Source organism: Convolutriloba macropyga, chromosome 3, assembly GCF_964194025.1.
Source record: "Convolutriloba macropyga chromosome 3, txConMacr16.3, whole genome shotgun sequence".
In the NCBI taxonomy this organism is placed as follows: Eukaryota; Metazoa; Xenacoelomorpha; order Acoela; family Convolutidae; genus Convolutriloba; species Convolutriloba macropyga.
The window spans coordinates 18,827,380-18,850,307 of NC_134470.1; the positions used below are offsets into that span (position 1 = coordinate 18,827,380).

General features: G+C 35.3%; 1 protein-coding gene across 1 annotated transcript in view; it reads left to right on the forward strand.

Annotated features, from left to right (window-relative positions):
- Window positions 1-530: 530 nt before the first annotated feature.
- The window catches only part of LOC142336920 (uncharacterized), a 39,858-nt gene continuing 17,460 nt past the window's right edge, over window positions 531-22,928 (forward strand). Inside the window, exons 1-2 of the mRNA XM_075385904.1 lie at window positions 531-961; window positions 10,461-10,607. Of these exons, the coding sequence (XP_075242019.1) occupies window positions 586-961; window positions 10,461-10,607 (523 nt within the window). The 5' untranslated portion in view covers window positions 531-585. The remainder of the gene's footprint in view (window positions 962-10,460; window positions 10,608-22,928) is intronic.

Here is a 22,928-nt window from a genome sequence, read left to right on the forward strand (position 1 = left end):
TAGAGCGAACTCACATAAGCTAGGTTTTATTTTAGGAATGTACACAAAACAAGAATATCATTTTTTCTTTGTTTGCGATGCTGTCTCTTGCAGGTGAAACATTGTGTTTGAAGTTTGCTACTATAATAATTGGTGGAATTTCCATTTTAAAGGCAATCGAGTACTTTTCAATTATTAATTTTCTAGACGAGGGACGTTAGATTGTGTTTACTTTGGCAAAAATGCATCTGGTCGTTTCAGTAGCTCTAATTGATTGGAGAAACAAAGTTTACTTTTAGGAAATTTTTCAGTGGTTCTTCAAGGTTCACTTATCTTAAATTTCAGAAATATAAAGAAAACACCTTTTTTTGAGAATGGTTTTGCAGTTTTCCCCCAAAGTGATATAGTGCTACAGTTAGCTCTTTCCTTTTTTTAAATGTTGGACAGTTAAGCATGTAAAATAAGTGAATAAATATATTCACTCTTTATCCAAACCATGGTTACCCTTTCAAGTTTTCCATGTTAAATATCAGAATTGAACTTTTATCAAACACTTCGAGCTATTATTTAGTTTGGGTTGAGGCTGTACAAATAAAAACTCTTATAATGCTCTCCTTTATTTTCTTTTCCTTTACTTTTAGGGCTGTCAATGCTAACTTGCTCCGAGAATGTCTCGACACTTATCAAAACTGCGACTTTAAAGTTCCCAAAATGCCTTATTTCAATGCAATTATTATAACCCACACGGGTCTGAACAAAATTGAATGCTTGGCTGTTATGAAGCGATTTGATTGGTCAGTTGGAGTTCATTGTGAGCCAAGTTCATATTGTGGACTGGGATTGGACAGTTCAAGAGATTACAGTTCTTTTCAAACAAACAATATAGAACCTCTTAGTGAGATTTGTGAAGTGTTTGTTGATTCATCAGAGACGACATGTGATGATTTTACATCAACTCTGTATAAGAACGGAATCATGAGAGGTATATTTTTGTCGAGAAAAATCGGAAAACTTTTTAAATTAATTTCAAATGCGTTTTGTGACGGAATGTCTCAATTCTAAGTCTCAAACTCTCATAGGTAGTACTTTCAAGCATACCAGGCTACCCACCACAGAAAAAGTGACAGCAACACAAACTTCGTATATATGTACATCCAAAAAATTATTTCAGAAAATGATTTTAAAATTTTGCTGAATTGCGTTATATATAGAAAATTGTCAGCAAGGAAACCTTACAGAAAATGAGCTAACTGCGCTGAACTGCGCTAAAATTTTGCATGAAAAGCGTTGAATATATATTTAGGAAATATCATTGAGTAAGCAATGTGTACTTTGACCTATTACATATAACGGGCCAGAGCTGTCCCCGGTTGGAGACCGAATGGTTAACTTGTAAGATATTGCAAGACTCTTGCAAAATATGGTTAACTTCCCGGGCCGAGGTGTCAACGCTAAAAAACGCGAAATTATGTAAGATTGGCGTTGAATGCGTTGAATTTATGTAAGATCTACGCTTGAGCGTAGATCTTACATAAATTCAACGCATTCAACGCCAATCTTACATAATTTTGCGTTGAATTTTGGCGCAGATCTTACATATTTAGCGTTGAATTTTAGCGTAGATCTTACATATTTAGCGTTGAATTTAGCGTAGATCTTACATATTTAGCGTTGAAATTAGCGTAGATCTTACATAAATTCAACTCATTCAACGCCAATCTTACATATTTTGCGTTGAAATTTGGCGTAGATCTTACATATTTAGCGTAGATCTTACATATTTAGCGTTGAATTTAGCGTAGATCTTACATAAATTCAACACATTCAACGCCAATCTTACATATTTAGCGTTGAATTTTAGCGTAGATCTTACATATTTAGCGTTGAATTTAGCGTGGATCTTACATAAATTCAACGCATTCAACGCCAATCTTACATAATTTTGCGTTGAATTTTGGCGTAGATCTTACATTTTTAGCGTTGAATTTTAGCGTAGATCTTACATACTTAGCGTTGAATTTAGCGTAGATCTACATAAATTCAACGCATTCAACGCCAACCTTATATATTTTGCGTTGAAATTGGCGTACATCTTACATATTTAGCGTTGAATTTTAGCGTAGATCTTACATATTTAGAGTTGAAATTAACGTAGATCTTACCTAAATTCAACACTTTCAAAGCCAATCTTACCTATTTTGCGTTAAAATTTTGGCGTAGATCTTACATATTTAGCGTTGAATTTTAGCGTAGATCTTACATATTTAGCGTTGAATTTAGCGTAGATCTTACATAAATTCAACGCATTCAACGCCAATCTTACATACTTTGCGTTGAAAGTTGGCGTAGATCTTACATATTTAGCGTTGATTTTTAGCGTAGATCTTACATATTTAGCGTTGAATTTAGCGTAGATCTTACATAAATTCAACACATTCAACGCCAATCTTAAATATTTTGCGTTAAAATTTGGCGTAGATCTTACATATTTAGCGTTGAATTTAGCGTAGATTTTACATAAATTCAATGCATTCAACGCCAATCTTACATAATGTTGCGTTGAATTTTGGCGTAGATCTTACATTTTTAGCGTTTAATTTTAGCGTAGATCTTACATATTTAGCGTTGAATTTAGCGTAGATCTTACCTGAATTCAACACATTCAACGCCAATCTTACATATTTTGCGTTAAAATTTGGCGTAGATCTTACATATTTAACGTTGAATTTTAGCGTAGATCTTACCTAAATTCAACACTTTCAAAGCCAATCTTACCTATTTTGCGTTAAAATTTGGCGTAGATCTTACATATTTAGCGTTGAATTTTAGCGTAGATCTTATATATTTAGCGTTGAATTTAGCGTAGATCTTACATAAATTCAACGCATTCAACGCCAATCTTACATACTTTGCGTTGAAAGCTGGCGTAGATCTTACATATTTAGCGTTGATTTTTAGCGTAGATCTTACATATTTAGCGTTGAATTTAGCGTAGATCTTACCTGAATTCAACACATTCAACGCCAATCTTACATATTTTGCGTTAAAATTTGGCGTAGATCTTACATGTTTAGCGTTGAATTTTAGCGTAGATCTTACATATTTAGCGTTGAATTTAGCGTAGATCTTACATAAATTCAACGCATTCAACGCCAATCTTACAAACTTTGCGTTGAAAGTTGGCGTAGATCTTACATATTTAGCCTTGATTTTTAGCGTAGATCTTACATATTTAGCGTTGAATTTAGCGTAGATCTTACATAAATTCAACACATTCAACGCCAATCTTAAAAATTTTGCGTTAAAATTTGGCGTAGATCTTACATATTTAGCGTTGAATTTAGCGTAGATTTTACATAAATTCAATGCATTCAACGCCAATCTTACATAATTTTGCGTTGAATTTTGGCGTAGATCTTACATTTTTAGCGTTGAATTTTAGCGTAGATCTTACATATTTAGTGTTTAATTTAGCGTTGATCTTACATAAATTCAACACATTCAACGCCAATCTTACATATTTAGCGTTGAATTTTAGCTTAGCTCTTACATATTTAGCGTTGAATTTAGCGTGGATCTTACATAAATTCAACGCAATCAACGCCAATCTTACATAATTTTGCGTTGAATTTTAGCGTAGATCTTACATTTTTAGCGTTGAATTTTAGCGTAGATCTTACATACTTAGCGTTGAATTTAGCGTAGATCTTACATAAATTTAACGCATTCAACGCCGACCTTATATATGTTGCGTTGAAATTGGCGTAGATCTTACATATTTAGCGTTGAATTTTAGCGTAGATCTTACATATTTAGCGTTGAATTTAGCGTAGATCTTACCTGAATTCAACACATTCAACGCCAATCTTACATATTTTGCGTTAAAATTGGCGTAGATCTTACATATTTAGCGTTGAATTTTAGCGTAGATCTTACCTAAATTCAACACTTTCAAAGCCAATCTTACCTATTTTGCGTTAAAATTTGGCGTAGATCTTACATATTTAGCGTTGAATTTTAGCGTAGATCTTACATATTTAGCGTTGAATTTAGCGTAGATCTTACATAAATTCAACGCATTCAACGCCAATCTTACATACTTTGCGTTGAAAGTTGGCGTAGATCTTACATATTTAGCGTTGAATTTTAGCGTAGATCTTACATATTTAGCGTTGAATTTAGCGTAGACTTTACCTGAATTCAACACATTCAACGCCAATCTTACATATTTTGCGTAAAAAATTTGGCGTAGATCTTACATATTTAGTGTTGAATTTTAGCGTAGATCTTACCTAAATTCAACACTTTCAAAGCCAATCTTACCTATTTTGCGTTAAAATTTGGCGTAGATCTTAAATATTTAGCGTTGAATTTTAGCGTAGATCTTACATATTTAGCGTTGAATTTAGCGTAGATCTTACATAAATTTAACGCATTCAACGCCGACCTTATATATGTTGCGTTGAAAGTTGGCGTAGATCTTACATATTTAGCGTTGAATTTTAGCGTAGATCTTACATATTTAGCGTTGAATTTAGCGTAGACCTTACCTGAATTCAACACATTCAACGCCAATCTTACATATTTTGCGTAAAAAATTTGGCGTAGATCTTACATATTTAGTGTTGAATTTTAGCGTAGATCTGACCTAAATTCAACACTTTCAAAGCCAATCTTACCTATTTTGCGTTAAAATTTGGCGTAGATCTTAAATATTTAGCGTTGAATTTTAGCGTAGATCTTACATATTTAGCGTTGAATTTAGCGTAGATCTTACATAAATTTAACGCATTCAACGCCGACCTTATATATGTTGCGTTGAAATTGGCGTAGATCTTACATATTTAGCGTTGAATTTTAGCGTAGATCTTACATATTTAGCGTTGAATTTAGCGTAGATCTTACCTAAATTCAACACATTCAACGCCAATCTTACATATTTTGCGTTAAAATTTGGCGTAGATCTTACATATTTAGCGTTGAATTTTAGCGTAGATCTTACATATTTAGCGTTGAATTTAGCGTAGATCTTACATAAATTCAACGCATTCAACGCCAATCTTACAAACTTTGCGTTGAAAGTTGGCGTAGATCTTACATATTTAGCGTTGAATTTTAGCGTAGATCTTACATTTTTAGCAATGAATTTAGCGTAGATCTTACATAAATTCAACACAATCAGCGCCAATCTTAAATATTTTGCGTTAAAATTTGGCGTAGATCTTACATATTTAGCGTTGAAATTAGCGTAGATTTTACATAAATTCAATGCATTCAAGGCCAATTTTACATAATTTTGCGTTGAATTTTGGCGTAGATCTTACATTTTTAGTGTTGAATTTTAGCGTAGATCTTACATACTTAGCATTTAATTTAGCGTAGATCTTACATAAATTCAACGCATTCATCGCCAATCTTACATATTTTGCGTTGAAATTTGGCGTAGATCTTACATATTTAGCGTTGAATTGTAGCGTAGATCTTACATTTTTAGCGTTGAATTTAGCGTAGATCTTACATAATTTCAACGCTTACAAATTTTGCGTAGAATTTTGGCTTAGATCTTACAAATTTAAAGTTGAATTTTTTGAATTTCATTTCAGACCACTTTATGATTTCAAAAGTTTTTTCAAGTTTTTTTTAAAATTCAATTTTTTCACTGTTTCGACCCCGATACTTCACAGGTGAGAAAAGCGAAGTCAGCAAAAAAGCCACTTTTTAGTGCTCTTTTATAGTGCAAAATCCAATTCAGACCATTTGAAGATTTCAAATTTTTCAAGTTTTCTTTCGAAAAATTAAGTTTTTTATTATTTCGACCCCTATACTGCACAATTGGGAAAAATGAAGTCCGCAAAAAAAATAACCATTTGCTCTCTTACGGTGCAAAAACCATTTCAGTCCATTTTAGGAATAGGAATTCAAATTTTTTTCAAAACTTCAAAAAATTTTAAATTTTTTCCAGTACTTCTCACATGATAAATGCGTTGAATACGTTGCAATTATGTAAGATCTAGGCCAAATTCAACGAAATATATGCAAGTTCTACGCTAAATTCAATGCAAAATATGTAAGGTCTACGCTAAAATCAACGCAAAATATGTAAGATCTACGCTAATTTCAACGCAAAATATGTAAGATCTACGCTTTATAAGGATTGCGGCTCTTAAGGAAACCAAGGTACGGTCGCGCAATGGTAGAAGAGGCGACAAGTAAACAGGAGGTCAGTGGTTCGAGCTCCATACCCAGAGTTCTACGCGTTGATTTTTTGTAAGTTCAACGCTAATTTCAACGCAAAACTATGTAAGATCTACGCTTTATAAGGATTGCGGCTCTTAAGGAAACCAAGGTACGGTCGCGCAATGGTAGAAGAGGCGACAAGTAAACAGGAGGTCAGTGGTTCGAGCTCCATACCCAGAGTTTTACGCATTGATTTTTTGTAAGATCAACTCTAATTTCAACGCAAACTATGTAAGATCTGCGCTAAATTCAACGCAAAATATGTAAGATCTACGCTTTATAAGGATTGCGGCTCTTAAGGAAACCAAGGTACGGTCGCGCAATGGTAGAAGATGCGACAAGTAAACAGCAGGTCAGTGGTTCGAGCTCCATACCCAGAGTTCTACGCGTTGATTTTTTGTAAGATCAACGCTAATTTCTACGCAAAACTATGTAAGATCTACGCTAAATTCAACACTAAATTTGTAAGATCTACGCTAAATTCAACGCTAAATATGTAATATCAGCGGCAACTAGCGTTGACAAGTTGGAAAATTCACCGCAGTTTCTTACATAATTTTGCGCTGAATGCGTTGAATTTTTGTCTTTAAATTTAACGCATTCAACGCAAAATTATGTAAGAAAATTGCGGTGAATTTTCCGACTTGTCAACGCTAGTTACCTCTGATCTTACATAATTTTGGCCAAATTCCTCGGCCCGGGTTGTAAGAACTTGCAAGTCGAATGATTAATTTGTAAAAAGTTGTAAATCGAATGGTTAACTTTAAGAACTTGCAAGACGAATGGCTAACCTGTGAGTTTCTTGCAAGTTCGTTCCGGTCGAACACAACTCTTATTGCTTAATTCAATTTAATATTCAGTAATTTATCGTTGAAGGCGCGTGGACTTTAGTTGCTCTGTTTGAATAACATAATACAATTCAACCTAAGTAGACAAAATGGTTACTTTTTGAATTTTATCAATTCAATAGAGATCCTTTTGCAATTCCATTCAAAAATTGTAGATCTCAATTAGCTTCCTGGCGATTGCTTTATGTTCCCAAATTTTTAACTTGGATTGAATTTTCAAATCCATATGTCAGCATATTCTCAAAATAATTTAATGGCCCTTCATTTGTATATCCTTTTTTTAAATTTCAATTCACACTTTTCCAGATTCTATATTTTCCAAACATCCATATACTTTCATGTCTTGCAAAATTCTTTTACGGTTTAGTGTGTGTCTGTGTATGTGTGTGCGGGTTTGTGTGTGCGTGGTGTGTGTGTAGTGGTGTTTGGTGTTTGTGTGTGCGAATTGTTAACTTGTAAGTAACTTGTACGTCGAATGGTTAAATTGTAAGAACTTGTAGGTCGAATGGTTAATTTGTAAGAACTTGCAAATTTTATGGAAGAAAAATTTGCAAGGCGATGCATCGCCTTGTAAGAACTTGCAAAAAACTTGCAAGTTCTTACAAGTTAACCATTCGGCCTCGACTCGGGTCTGCTTCATTTTTTGTCTACTACACTATACACACTGAAAACATTCAATCGAAAATAGCAAAGAGTACCAGTTGATACTATACGACATTAATTGCCGAAATATGGAAATTTTCATCGTTTTCCCGATCGTTAAAATTCGGGACTCATTCCAACTATAACTCAGCACTGAATTTTTATTTGCGATGATTTGCATGGTTGGACCTCGGGAAAACTTGGGAAAATTCACAGTGGTTTTCAGTGTAATTATTACTCCAGAAAATCCAGATATAATAAATCTATCATGTTCTGAATTATGCCTGAAATCCAGTCAATATTGGTGAAAATTGGCGCGGAAACGAGCTGAAACAATTTTAAAAGCCTGAAAATGGCCCATAGACAATGAAATCGCAATTTTTACCCCCATGGGGTCCTCTAGCACCTTTTGGTATCATCATTTGATATTTTCTAACACTAATTATGGACCCCAGGAAAGTGGCTGGAAGGTAACCTCGAAATGGTTCTACTTCACAAAAATTTAGCAAAATTTTGACTGGGGAATCAACTGGCAAGTTTTGTTCAAGTCTCCACCAAGATACGTCATACTTTTATGACTTTTAATTAGACATGCGCTTTACTAAAAAAACGAAATCATACTTGTATTTAGACATGCTTAGTACTGATATTGACTTGGAGATCGGTTGCAGATCGTTAGAATTATATAAACAATTCCCATGTGTTGATTAGAAAAACAGTTTTTCTGAAACTTGGCTTCAATTTTGAGAAGATGGAATAGAGCTAATTAGAACAATCTCAACGAGAAAATGTGACAAAGCGTCCAAAAGCCAAAAATTTACATTTTGTTGTGATATTTTGAAGCCAGATACCGAACATCATGTTATCTAAACTAGAAAAATCACCAAGACATTGACCATTGTTCTAAAAGTGACGGCTGATACAAACTGACGTGAAATAGTTTGGCATGATAAGTGCTGCGCTAAGCACTAAAAACTTAGATCGTCATTAAAAACATGGATATTTCGAACTTTGCATATTATTGCCCAGGACGAGGTGTGAAACCCAAGACAGCTCTGTTCAGACTGTTCGGACCAAAATCAGCTCTGATCAGACAGATTTGAGATGCGCACATGCGGTTGACTTGAGTCACTCACTGGGGTTGCAAAACAGACTTCAGTCACTCACTTGTGTGCCATTATGGCCACGCACATGTGGTACCACGATTGACTCTCTTAACTGATGAAGTAGTAGCAATCATTGGTATTATGTAGTATTTTCGGAAAAATAGACGTCATTTTATGTATATCTTTCTGGGTTCTTCAGTTAAATATAATAGTTCAAAACAACAAAAAATTGTCAGCTGAACAACAAGTTCCAAAACTGAGTGTTTATCGTGGTCTGTGATTTTAATCAAGTAAAAAGGGAAAGTGCTCTTCAAAAAATAGTCCCCTCGGCTGTATAATAATCTCTTCTTTGTTTTCTGGGTACTCTTTTTTTGGTTGTTCTTCTTGGTTCTTGCCAGACGACCCAAAATCTGGAAAAGTTTATGATCAGACCATACAGACTCTGGGGTCACGAGGAGAGCGCTCTGTTCAGACTATTCAGTTCATAACACAAAACTATTCAGACCCTAGAAAACACACTATGGTAAGACTATCTAGACTTCAGATTCAGTTCTGATCTGACTATCCAGACCGTATGCAGTGCTGCCAGATTCTGTGGAGTGGTCGTCCGTCTGATCAGAGTTTGTGGGGGTCGCGCAACTCATCCTGAATAATATAATTACAGTTTCAACTTAAAACCCGATTGGTCACTATATTTCTTTTAGATTGCGATTTACATGTACATTCAATTGTTACATATATACGATGTACATTCAATTGTTAAATAGCCTAAATATTGTTTTATTTAGTATATTATTTTTAGAAAATAAGAGTAAAATTTAGTTCGCTATTTTGCAAAACAAAGAAATATTGAGTTTGTGGGCATAACCACGGACTAAAGTGGCTTCAAGGGTTGATTTCTCCTTCGAATAAGCATAACTGAGATATTGAAAATCGTCGGAAGTTTCAGTAAATCGCAAAATTGGAAAAATTTCTTACTTTTGCCATCCAATCGGGCAATTTCATTGAACTCTTATTAACCTGTTAAAGAAACTTTTAAAACTAAATTTCTAGGCACGTTTTGAATACACTTTGATCGTAGAGGGTGATTTCAAAGTTTACTGCATATGAAAAAAGCACCTATTCATAACTTAAATTTTGCTTAGAAGGTTTTTTGAAAGATAGCAAGACAAAAATTTCTCTATTTTGTAATATTCTTTGAGATTTGATTTCAAAATCGGTCATTTTTAAAAAAAAAACAATCTGAAATTTTGACCGTTTTTAATCTCTCTTTTTGTTTCTTTTATCCTCTTAACATGTTGAAAAAACGGCTTCCAATGTTTTTGAGAATCCAAAATCTTGAAACATTCTTGTTTTCATTCAGATTTTGAATTCCGCGGGGCTTCTATGGGCAATGAAACAAATCCGAAAGGTCACATTCCCGCCTTTAAATCACTTCCTTGAGCAACGAATGGAGTTCTCATCTTGAGGCAACATTCATTTCTTGCAAGACAGTTGCACGAATCCTGCAAATTTTAATCATTTGGCAAGAGTCTTGAAAGGTTTGACTTCCCTGTTAGTTAAGAGTGAAATATTTCAAAAAGTAAAATGTTATGCCACTCTAAATGGAAAAGATAAAAATTTGGTTATAATTGTTTAACTGTTTCAGCGCTCACTTGGAACTGTCTGGGATGGGGTTATGAATACTGTCAACTGAATCTGTTAAAAGGCTGCTCAGATGTTTTCGGCGGGTTCCAATGCACTAGCTGTTTGAATGGATCTGAAACTGATTCAACTGATTCACCAGTTTGCAAAGGTAATTTTGTGTAATATAACCAAAAAGAGAGGGGGTTTGTTGCGTTCGAAGTTACAAGCTCTATATCCTCTTCTCCAAGACAGTTTTATGTTCGTTCATAACTAAGGGGTCCAGCTGGTGGCAGTTTTCATCAAGGGGTCCAGCAAGTTCTCATTAAACTAATGTCCGACCGGAAATCTTTTTAGTCTCCGATGGCAGCTGATCAGATGTCGGTTTTGTTGGGAACTCAACAATGGCAAAAACGCTTTTATGAGTCAAACCAGTTTGCGGAATGACGAAATCCCTGTCCTTGAAGAAGCGTCCAGTTTATATCTTTGCAAACCACCTAGTTTCAGGTCTACCCAGGCAAAGTTGTCAACGATAAAAACGCAAAATTATTTAAGACTGACGGTGAATGAGTTGAATTGATGAACGATCTACGCTTTAACGTAGATCTTACATAATTCTGAGTTTTTAAGCCTGGATCTTGTATAATTTTAGCGTTGATCTCACATAAGTTATAAAGAATGCGGTTCTTAAGTGCAAGAAGGTACGGTGGCACAGTAGTAGAAGAGGCGACAAGCAGGCATCAGGGGTTCGACTGTCACAAACAGAGCTCTACGCGTTGAATTTTTTAAAGCTAAATTCAACGCAATATTATGTAAAATCAGCGCTTAGAAACGCACAGTTCAACGCACTTACCACAAAATTATTTAAAAAAATTGCGGCGATTTTTCTGAATTGTCAACACTGGCTACCGCTTATCTTACATAATTTCGGCAAAATTTTTCTGCTCGGGCAGGCCGTAGTAGCTGCCTGTGATCAGACAGTCCCACACAAAAATGACCTCTGGTCAGACCGTTTCCGACCGAAGTGACCTCTGATCTGACTAATGTGTGCTCAAAATTTACTGAGCACTCGAAGGGCATTGTAAGCCACCTCTGATCAAACCATCTCAGAGCAAAGTAATTTCTGATAAGACAAGATTATGAACTTTGCTCACATTTTGTGCTCTCGAAATCATCTCTGATCACTCAACCAATTTTTTTTTAATATCATTACAGGACCAACAAAATCTGTATAGTATATGGTTTTGTCAATCAAGTTTTTGGACAGCTAGTGGTGTTTTTGGTTTATTGGTAGTCAGTTCTTTTTCATAGGGCTGAAGAGATGACGAGAAATTTTTATATATTTTTCTACTGCTATGTCTCAAAAAAGCAAGTGGAGAATATTAGAAGCACATACTTAGTGCTTTCGTAGCGGTATCTGCTCAGCTTTTTCCGCGTTCGAAGACTATTGCAGACCATGTTCTTTGAGCACACCATATGCAGGTGTGTGCTTGAAGATATTCATTTCATAGGTCATTACAGTTTCAACACCTCATAATGAGCATGCTCTCGCAAAAATGCCCAATTTATAGATACAAGGTATTGTTCTTGAAATCTTGATTTTTCTACAATTATAAATCTCGCCGCCGAAATCAATCGCTGGAACCTTATTAATTATTCAGCAGATTCCTTATAATTTTTGTAACTTTTTATCATCTTCAACTGCTGACTCCGATCCATAAGCCTAATCCTGTCAATATATGAAGGCTACGGAAAAATATTGGAACAAAAGCTTCTAATTTTTTTGCCTATATAACCCAGAAACCAAAATTTGCTAACGCACTGTTGCTAAGCTACATTGAAAATTAGACGGTTCCTTCGTTGCAATTTTCTTGAAAATACTTTGGAATCAGCCCATGACACAAGGCAGAGAAAGAGAATCAAAATAGGAGTTCGGAGAGTCTCCCAATCCATCACATGAAAAAATATGAACTCAATTTGTTTACATATGTCTAAAGTTTGGTATAGAGGGGTCAATGTTTTTTTTTTCTAATAAAGGTAATTTGACATAGAAATGGGGTTTATGGAACTCCTCAAGGCTAAAATTGCATTAAAAGGAACTTTATCGTTAAGTCTGTTAATGATCAGCTAGATCGCTTGGAGGAGTCAGGTGTTGACACTAGCAACCAGTTCCAGTTCAGAATAACTTGCTCCTCAAATATCACAAGGTCCAATTTTGATGTAATTCAACAGAAAACAAAAATTGTAACTTCGAACATGCATCAATCCTTAATCCAACCTGACATTTTTTCTTGGTTTAATATTTGCTATTATTAGGTTCAAATATTTGACTATTGGAAACCAAAGTTGATGTAAAAAAAGCTACTAATTTAATCTGAGTTGATTTTTTTGCAGATATTTGACACCCTATGGTCACCATGACGCCACCCCATTGGTTTAAATCATTTGGGTCAAAGTCAAACTTTTTATCAACCTGTTCTTATAATTTTCGATAATGCTCCTTAATAATGCAATAAATGACAGCTTAAGAAAATCACAGCTATCCAAAATAAGAGAAGAAAACGTTCATGTTTATTTTCATTTTCAAAAACTGAAAAATTATAATTTGTTTTGGTTAAATTCATTTTCTTTCAAATTTGAAGACTCCATAATCTGTTGTCTTCTTGTCGGCATATTTATAGGAATTGATCTATTCACTTTTTTGAATATGATTGTCAATCATTCTGTGGTAAGAAGTAGCAAAATTAAAAAACTTTGAAGCTTTTTGAGGAAATTTTGCCTTTTTAATTAATTTTGTATATAGTCTCGAAACAAAGCGAAACATTGTTCTTATCTTGTCTTCCCTATTTTTAAACATTTTTTTTCAATGTGCTAGAAACGTTTTAATCGCTGTTTTTGCGTTGAAAAAAAAGAAAGATAGAAAACAAGAAATCAAAATTTTTGAAATTATGGATCAAGGTGTTCATATTTTTCCAATTTTCAGTAAAAAGCTGTCAATTTATGATCTTGTTTATAAATATGATTAATACGTTTTGCAAAAGCCCGTTCTGGATTAATAGAGATGTTTTGTAATTTTTGTGAAAAATTTTGTTTCCCTTTTCTAAAGACAAGGGTACAATGCAAAGTACAATTTAGTTTGAAAATTATCAAAACATTCATTTTTTCCAAAACTGTAGTGGTTTTTCAAAAATCCATTAATTTTTTTGTTTTGTAATCTATTCTCGTTGTAATAGGAGGAGGCTTGAGGCAAGACCCAGTTTTTGCTCAGCGGGGTTCCCAAATTCTCAAAGGCATGCTTCTCAGATATTTGAAGTGATTAGATTTGATTCATTTATTAAAGGCTGTAAAATTGAAGCCCAGATTTTTATTGACAAGCAGGCGTTTTCAGGTCAATATGAATCTTTTCTGACGGCAGTTGTTAAAAAACACTATAACAGATTTCACAGTCACCTAACGTTTGCGGCCTTTTATCAATCACCACAAAATTTGACTACAAAATTGTTTTTTTTTGATGAAACATCCCAAACAAGACCGCTTAGAGGACAAAAACGGTCTTTAGACTTTTTCCTCGAGCGGTCCAAATTGACTCATTTTTAAAAGGAGCGAACTAACTATAATAGCGAGTCAGTCAAATTATTCGGCGAACAACGAAACGGAGGCCGAGGTCCCAAACTAAAAGTCAACATGTCCTGAGTGAATTTAACGTCAATTTTGAAACCTTTTGTCTCCCATCTTTTATGGTTCTTTATGACCTAGAAAGTTTTTTCGTTCTTCTCGTGAATATACGAAATTCTGGACATGGGCAACTTCGAATGAAAGTTTGCTCTTTGGTATTTCTGAACAAACTGTAGAAATTTGTATTTTTGCGATAGAAGGCTTCTAGCTGGTGACTGACTACCGCCCAAAACCCTTCCAAATTTCCGAAAAATTTATTTGGTAGTTCCTCTTGTTGTGTGGAGTATACTGTGTTGTCCCCAAAAAATGTCTCTATCTCGGCTGCTTGAAAATTTCACTCTGGATAATTGAATTATTAGTCAAAATATATATTACCAGCGACGAGTAATGTTATAGTCAGAGACAGTTAATTGAGTAAATTCAACAATCAAAAGGAGTTCCTCTATTAAAACTAATTATTGGACCACACTGAATCAGACCATTTCAATCATTCTCTCGGCAAGTATCCACAAATCCGTCACTCTACTTCCTATCCCAGATAACTAATATAAATATTGCCTCCCATTGGCTATGTTACTGCCCAGAAAATTTTAATCAACGCAACTAACTTTGACTAACTTTGCATTTTCACTCACTGCAACTGCGAAACTATGTTCATTCGCAATGAACTCACCAAACAACTAAAATTTTTCCACTCTGAGAACCAACTGCTCCACTTGAGCTTTCTCTCTCTCTCAATTTTGACTGACGATCCGCTGTTCCTCAACCTCGTAAGTCTCTCTCAGACTCGCTCTCTCTCTCTCTCTCTCTCTCTCTCTTCTGTTGGTTTTTCTTGTGCGCAGGGGTACTCAACCTTATCACTTTTATCAGCAAAATGTAAGGGGTTGTTCCTTTCAGAACATTTTGACCTAACGAATAAGTGTAATAGTGGGCGTAGAAGTCTGGTCACGCGCTGCAGTTTATCTTATATAAATATTTGACCTGAATTGCGTGGTTTAATTAGTTTGCAAGTTTCAGGATTCAGAAAACTTCAATTTTCATGGCACTTAATCTCTATGCATGCAAGCTAGTTTTTATGATTTCACAGCAATGGTTATTTTTGAGTTGTCTTAAGGGTGCTTTGCTTCCCATTATCAAGTAATAATGTCTGTTTTATCCATTTTTAAAAAATTATCCTAATAACCACAATGATGGCAAAGCTAAGGAAAACTTAGAGCTTAGAACTTGAGCTTAGGAAAACTTATCTTCGCAGAATATCGTCAGATTTAATAACCTTAAAACTGAGCAATAACTAATTTGTGATATTTACGTTTGAATGTGGTTTTTGGCAGTTATTTTGACTCTGGTAAAAGTGTTACTTCTTACATGGAAATATATGAAAAAAACAACAAACGTCTCATTTTTTCGTTTTAAAAGCAAAATGAACAACTTTGAATTTGTGGAAAAAACTCGCTCTTTTTCAATGCATATGCAGTTGTCCAAAGAGTCACCAGTTAAATGTTGAGGTCAATCGGGCTTGACGAAGTAGGATTTTCAGGATTTGCGAGGGGGGTGTGAAATTATGGAAGATTGATTTTGTAACTATTAAGTTTCTCTCTATGATAAATGCCTTCAAACTTCCTTTTTGCTCTTTTGGACTTATCTATCTAATCTCTTAAACCAGTTTGAAGCAATTTTTAGTCCTCTCTATAACATCGAACTTGCTTAATAAATCGTTATTTTCTTGTTAAAAATTCTCTTTTTTAATTTTTTTGTCTTTTGAATTTACAATTACTGCTTTTTCGTAACAACATTGATTCCTTCCACTGTACAATTACCAAAATTTAAGTAATGCTACTTTTAACTAACCCATGTTTCAAGTAGGTGCTATGAATTTTCGAAACTTCACATGATATATTCGACTGACTGATACAATTTGAAAATAAGAACTCCAAAAACATTTGCCTTAACTCCCAAGATCTATTCCAAGTTTCTCCTGCAAACAAAAAATCACCTCTGACAATTCACTCAAAATAATTTTACAAGCAGGCAAATGCCGAGCTTGAATCCAAAAAAACTGTTACAACAAAAGGCAAACATTTTTTTAGTTCGTTTTATTTTTCATTTCATTTCTTCATGCATGTCCCCTCAACCACAGATTTGTTCCGCTTAATTTTGTTTTGGAAGCCAGCCCGTTAGGTTTTTGTGCATAGAAGTAAAATTTTGTTGAATTACATTATAAAAATAATAGTTTTAATTGGTTAAAAGTCTTTGTTCCGAGCATGAGCAAAATGAAACAATTGGTAAATCTTCTTTTTCATATACAATTCACCTTGCTTTCTCACACAATAAGCTATGTGACAAACACTTTTTATCTGTTTTTCTTTGTTCTCTATTCGCCATGCAGGGGGTAATCGTTGAGGGCGAACAAATTAATTATTTCCTCCCTGAGAACACTCAACAGTAACCACAGACTTGTAGCTTCTTATAGGGAACACATACTCATTTTTGCTATACATAATGGTTTTTAGGGGTGCAATTTTGGAGTTTTGGGGTTTTGAGGGATTCATTTATAAAAATATCATTGCTTTTTCCAAGCTCTTCCATTCTTTTTTCTGTGGTAATCATACTTAGTTTTTTTCCGTTTTATAACCTCTGAATTTCATTCTGACTTTTTCTGACAACTTGATCACGTTTCGAAGCTAGTTTCTCTTTTGTTTGCTGAACAAACAATTAATCAATTCGCTTCAACTTATATCGCTCAAGCTTATTCCTTTTGTTTACATAGTCAATATGCTCAAGATTATCTCCTAAACTCTGAAAAAAAAATTAAACACCACAAATGGGAGGTTCAATGTCATGTAAGTTCAATGATTTAAAGCAGTGATTAAACAAATACTAAAATATATAAGCAGGATCACATAAAAAATGACTCATTCAACCAACTGTTTTTAGAGCAAAACACTGGCCGAAGAGAAGCTCACACTCAAAAAAAAATATATCCCAACAAAAATCCTAATTCTGTCTAGTCATAACCTAATTCCAAACATTGCTATCGAACTGGCCATCTTTACAATAGTTTTTGTCACTTAGAGGATATGCACTTCATTACTAACCGCAGACTTACTTACTCAATTGAAAATGAAAACTCACAAACATAAAAGATACAGTTTTGTCAGATTGTACTTACTAGCTCTCACATCAGACAATTCAACTTTACTAAATTTGTCAGCTGTTTTTTCTTCCTCCGATGCTTGAAGGGATGACCGCCTCCTTTCTAATTCTTCGACTTTTTCTTTCGTTTGCGCCCGACTCCTCTGGATGACTGATTTTCCAAATTCAGTTTGCTCCACTTCTTCCGACTCACACTTTACAAACAACAGCCTGCACAAATCAGGGTACTCCAATTCCAGACTTCTCTGTTCGTCACTCGCCTCCAACAGATTTGGAGGAGACCGACACAACACCTCCTTCCTATATTGTACTATCTCTTCTCGGCCGGTGAATCCAATTGATTTTGATCAGTATCTACTGTTTTCTCAACTTCAGTATCTAAGGACTGCTTCTGTTTATCATCTTCATTCGAATAGAACTCTCGAAGTGTACTGCCACTACATTATCTCCAAAAACAATTGCACAAGCGTTTTTTCCATCTTTCTGAAATTTCAACCCCACATCACTTTCCCTTGAATGTGACAATGACTTATCGTCATCAAACTTTCCCTTCTGGACGTTAGCTAGTTGAGCATTGTCGGTATAAGTTTTTTTTTGCAGTAGAAACATTGCTTTGCCCCAACATCATTGACTGCTCAGCAGCGCTTTTACAGATTGCTCCCACCAAAAATTTCCATCATTTTCATCATAGGAGAAACTCACTTCCAAATTTTTCTCATTTGAGTGGAGTAATTGAGGCTCAAAGTTAAACGAACTGTTTTTCTTGTGACCTAGCTTTTTCAACTTCATCTGAATTAAATCAATAACCACATCACCTTTGCCAACACAACCTCCGTCTTGACCATCAACGAAGGTGTCAGTCATTACTAGTACTTCAGCTGTTGAATAATCAAAAACATCATAAATAACTGATTCATCAGCCACCGCAATTTCTACACGGAAGCTTTGATTCTTCACCATTTTGAAAGTTGCAGGTGCTTGCTGCTGAAGCGAAGTTCCAAAAAACATTTTTACTTTCCTGTAAAGTATCACCACTGCCTCCAAGAGTCGCGAAAATTTTTGAGTCCTCGCTTTCTTTTTCGTCTGTTCCATCAACAGCAATTTCTTTCCAAATCTTGGAGAAAACAATTTCGACTGATTTCGCGGGTTTAGTTGATTTTTCTTCTTTGCACTTTGTTTCAAAGTCATCACTGTCTACTCTCGAAGCCAAGCCTTCATAACTTTTAATCGCCTCCCCAATCGCATCGCTTGTTGGGAAAGTAACAAAACTCTCCTGTAAGTTGTCACAGTTAACTTCATATGAAGTTGGGCTCAAATTAAGTTGATCAGTGTGCTGCGACCCAGTACTGATTATACATTGGCGTGAACTATCAGCAACCAGAAATTTCCACTGAAGATATTTTTTAATGTTGTGGCCAAATCACACCTGTGAGCAAAATTAAAGTGCGGCATAGGTGTTTCTCCAACATCTGTCCATTTGCCAATGTACGGCATGCAAGGACCGGACGTGATGTATTAACATGTTATCAACCTTTTCGGTAAATGACTCAAACGTTTCGGAGATAATGTGCCGCTCACAAATGTTTGGAAGGAACACATGGTTGTCCATGCATTCAAAATTGTTTTCATCATCGCTATGACAGAAGCTGTCATCATTGCTAATAAAAAATGTCGTCACTTAAATTTGGATCATCCTCCAACTTACTGTTAGCAATTTCCTCCATTGCTTTGCTTCTCAGTTCTGCGACTTTTATTTTCTTACCAATGTCCCGCCGTGCAATGCATCGGTCCATCATTTCCTTGAATTGCTCGTCGCACGTCTTTGGTTTCGCTACATTACGCTCTTCTTTTTCTCTAACTCAATCAAATTTTCCATTGCTTCCAACACTCTTCGAATACGAAACAGTATCCACATTTGCCTGGTTGTCAGTACTCTTTGAAATGCTTTCTTGGCTTTCGTCTGACATCAGGCTTCTCTTCGAGCACCGCATTTACTTCAAACCCAATGGCTTTAATTGAGGACCGACGCATTGCCAAAGATCCCTTTTTCAATTATCCCGTCATAACTGATTTGACACTATCGCTTGTCACTTGAACGTCCTTCTTTTTGTCAAATTGTTGAGTCCGCTCATTGAGCGGTAACTCGTCAGCAACGTCACTTTGAAACACTGGTTTTCCAATTTTACACTGCAAAGCCGTTTTTTCGATTTCCTCCCTTCCTAACAAGTATTTCGCAAAGGTGTCTGGATACCTCTTCAGAAAATTGGACAGCCTCAAGACAAAGAAGTACAACATTTCTCGAAGAGTCCAAGCACGAAATTTTTGATCGGTTTTCCCAAATTTAAGTGGCAAGTAATTCAAAGAATCAATAGCCCAACCACATAATTTCTCTGGCAGATATCTCGTGACCTCTTCTTCTGTCCAAATGAAAACTTCACAAACATCCACGTAATACTCACGCCAGTTCTTTCAAACTTTATACCCAGGCGAAGGAAATTGTTTTATTAATCCGAATCCTGCCATTGTTCTCCAAAATGCTCCAATCTACTCTGAATGCTCCTCTGTGTCTTCAATTTCTGCTGCAAATCTTCTCAGCTCTTCTTCTCTTCTCTGTCTGAGTAATCTCCTTAATCTATCTGCTCGGGTGCTTCTACCGCTAGGCTCAGTTAGAATCCTCGATCCAAAAAAATGACTGCCTGTCTTCCAAAATAACCCTCTCCCGGTAATATCTGTCTCTGCTGCTCAATATCTCTCGATCTCTTTTGTTCCACAACTCTCTTAATCTCGTTTTGACTTTCGTTAACGTATTCCTCGACCTACTCTATGTTGAAAGTCGCCAGCTTTGAGCACTTGTTTCAGGTCTCTCAGAACTCTCTTCACACTCATATTCAAATTTGAATAGCTCCCTTTTTAACAAGAGAGCCCGCCCAGGAGCGTCACTGTAGAATTGTGTATTTTTGTCGTTAGAAGGCTTCTAGCTGGGGAATGACTAGCGCCCAAAGCCCTTTCAAAATTCTGAAAGATTTATTTGGTAGTTCCTCTTGATGTAGGGAGCGTACTGTGTTGTCCCTGAAAAATGTTGCACTCACGGCTGCTTGAAAACTTCACTCTAGATAACTGAATTATTAGACAAAAAATGTAAAACCAGCGACAAGTAATGTTATACCAGAGACAGTTAATTGGGAACGTTCAACAACCAAAAGGAATTTTTCTTTCAAAACTAATTATTGGTCCACACTGAATCAAACCAATTCAATCATTCTATCGTCAAGTATCAACAAATCCTTGACTTACTTCCTATCCCAGATAATTTAAATAAATCCTGCCTCCCAGTAGCTATGTTTCTGGCCAGAAACTTATAATCTTCGCAACTAACTTTGAATAACTTTGTGGTTTCACTCACTGCAAGTGCGAAACTATGTGTTTTCGCAAAGAACTCACTAAACGACCACAATTTTTTCACTCTGAGAACCAACAATAATAATGTCTGTTTTATCCAATTTTAAACAATAATCCTTATAGTCACAATGATGGTAAATTTAAGAAAAACTTAGGTCTTTCCGCCTTTTTCTTTGTGGAATATCGTCAGAGTTAATACCTTAAAACTGAGCGATAACTTTTCTGCGATATTCGCGTTTGAATGTGGTTTTTGGCAGTTAATTTGACTCTGGTAAAACTGTTACTTTTTACATGGAAGCTTATGAAAAAGAAACAACAAACGCCTCATTTTTTAACTTAAAGGCAAGATGAACAATTTTGTGTAAGTGGAAAATGCACGCTCTTTTTCTCAATGCATATTCAGTTGTCCAATGAGTCACCCGTTAAAGGTTGAGGTCATTCGGGCTTGACGAAATAGGATTTTCAGGACTTGCGAAAGGTGGTGAAATTATGGAGGCTTGATTTTGTAACTATTAAGTTTCTCTCTATGAGAAATGCCTTCCAACAGTCCTTTTACTTTTTTGGACTTATCAATCTATTCTTTAAAATACTTTGAAGCAATATCTGAAATATCGAACTCATTTAATAACTCGTTATTTCTACTAAAAGTTCTCTGTTTCAAAACTTTTGACTTTTGAACTTCCAATTACTGCTTTTTAATAACAATATTGATCCCTTCCTTTGAGCAATTACCAAAACTATAGTAATGCTACTTCGGAAACACTTTGAATAATACAATTTGACAATAAGAACTCGAACAATTACTTGCCGTAACTCCCAAGATCTATACCAAGTTTCTTCTGCAAATAAAAAATCACCTCTGACATTTCACTCAAAGTAATTTTACTAGTAAGGAAGTGGCGAGCTTGAATCCGAAAAAACTGCTACAACAAAACCCAAACATTTTTTGAATTCGTTTGATTTTCCATTTCATTCCTTCATGCATGTCCCTTCAACCACAGATTTGTTCCACTTAATTTTGTTTTGGAAGCCAGCCCGTTAGGTTTTTGTGCATAGAAGTAAAATTTTGTTGAATTACATTATAAAAATAATAGTTTTAAGTGGTTAAAAGTCTTTGTTCCAAGCATGAGCAAAATGAAACAATTGGTAAATCTTCTTTTTCATATACAATTCACCTTGCTTTCTCACACAATAAGCTATGTGACAAACATTTTTTATCTGTTTTTCTTTGTTCTCTATTCGCCATGCTGGGGGTAATCGTTGAGGGCGAACAAATTAATTATTTCCTCCCTGAGAACTCTCAACAGTAACCACAGACTTGTAGCTTCTTATAGGGAATACATACTCATTTTTGCTATACATAATGGTTTTTAGGGGTGCAATTTTGGAGTTTTGGGGTTTTGAGGGATTTTTTTCTGTGGTAATCATAATTAGTTTTTTTCCGTTTTATAACCTCTGAATTTCATTCTGACTTTTTCTGACAACTTGATCACGTTTCGAAGTTAGTTTCTCTTTTGTTTGCTGAACAAACAATTAATCAATTCGCTCCAACTTATATCGCTCAAGTTTATTCCTTTTGTTTACATAGTCAATAAGCTCAAGATTAGCTGCTACACTCTGCAAACTAATTAACCACCCAAAAATGAAGGTTTCAATGTCATGTAAGTTCAACGATTTAAAGTAGAATTTCCACACAAACGTTAGTCTGGACATGATCACACAAATTTTCAATTTTGGAGTTTGCGAATTTTTGTTCGAACGCGTGACAGTTTAAACGCGTTTGAACGCATGAGGCCTTTTGAATGCAAGATTGTCGGGACGTGAATGCGCAAATTCAGTTTTGGAGCGCACTAAAAATGGGACCGAGACAATTTTGAACTCACAAAAGTCTGGACATGGGGTCTTTTGAATGCACAATGAATGCACAAAAAAATTTGAAATCACAAAAGTCTGGTCGGGTACTTTCCGCCTGGCGCGGTCTCGATAAATATACTTTTGGCCTGGCACCTCAACCTGGAAAACTTATTTAAAGGTTTATTATTGTAATTTTTGCGAAAAGAATTAGTATAAAGCCAGATGACATTTTTGATCGAGCCCTAAACTAGTGGTATAAATGCGAATTGAATTGACGTAGTAAAAAGCATCCCAAATTCTCCCACTTTCCCCCAAGTTCGTTTTGCGTCCATACCAGATATTTTACCGGTCCGGTAAAAATCCTCATAATCAAAACACTGCCAGATTTTTTTTCATTGAGGGGCTTCTTGAA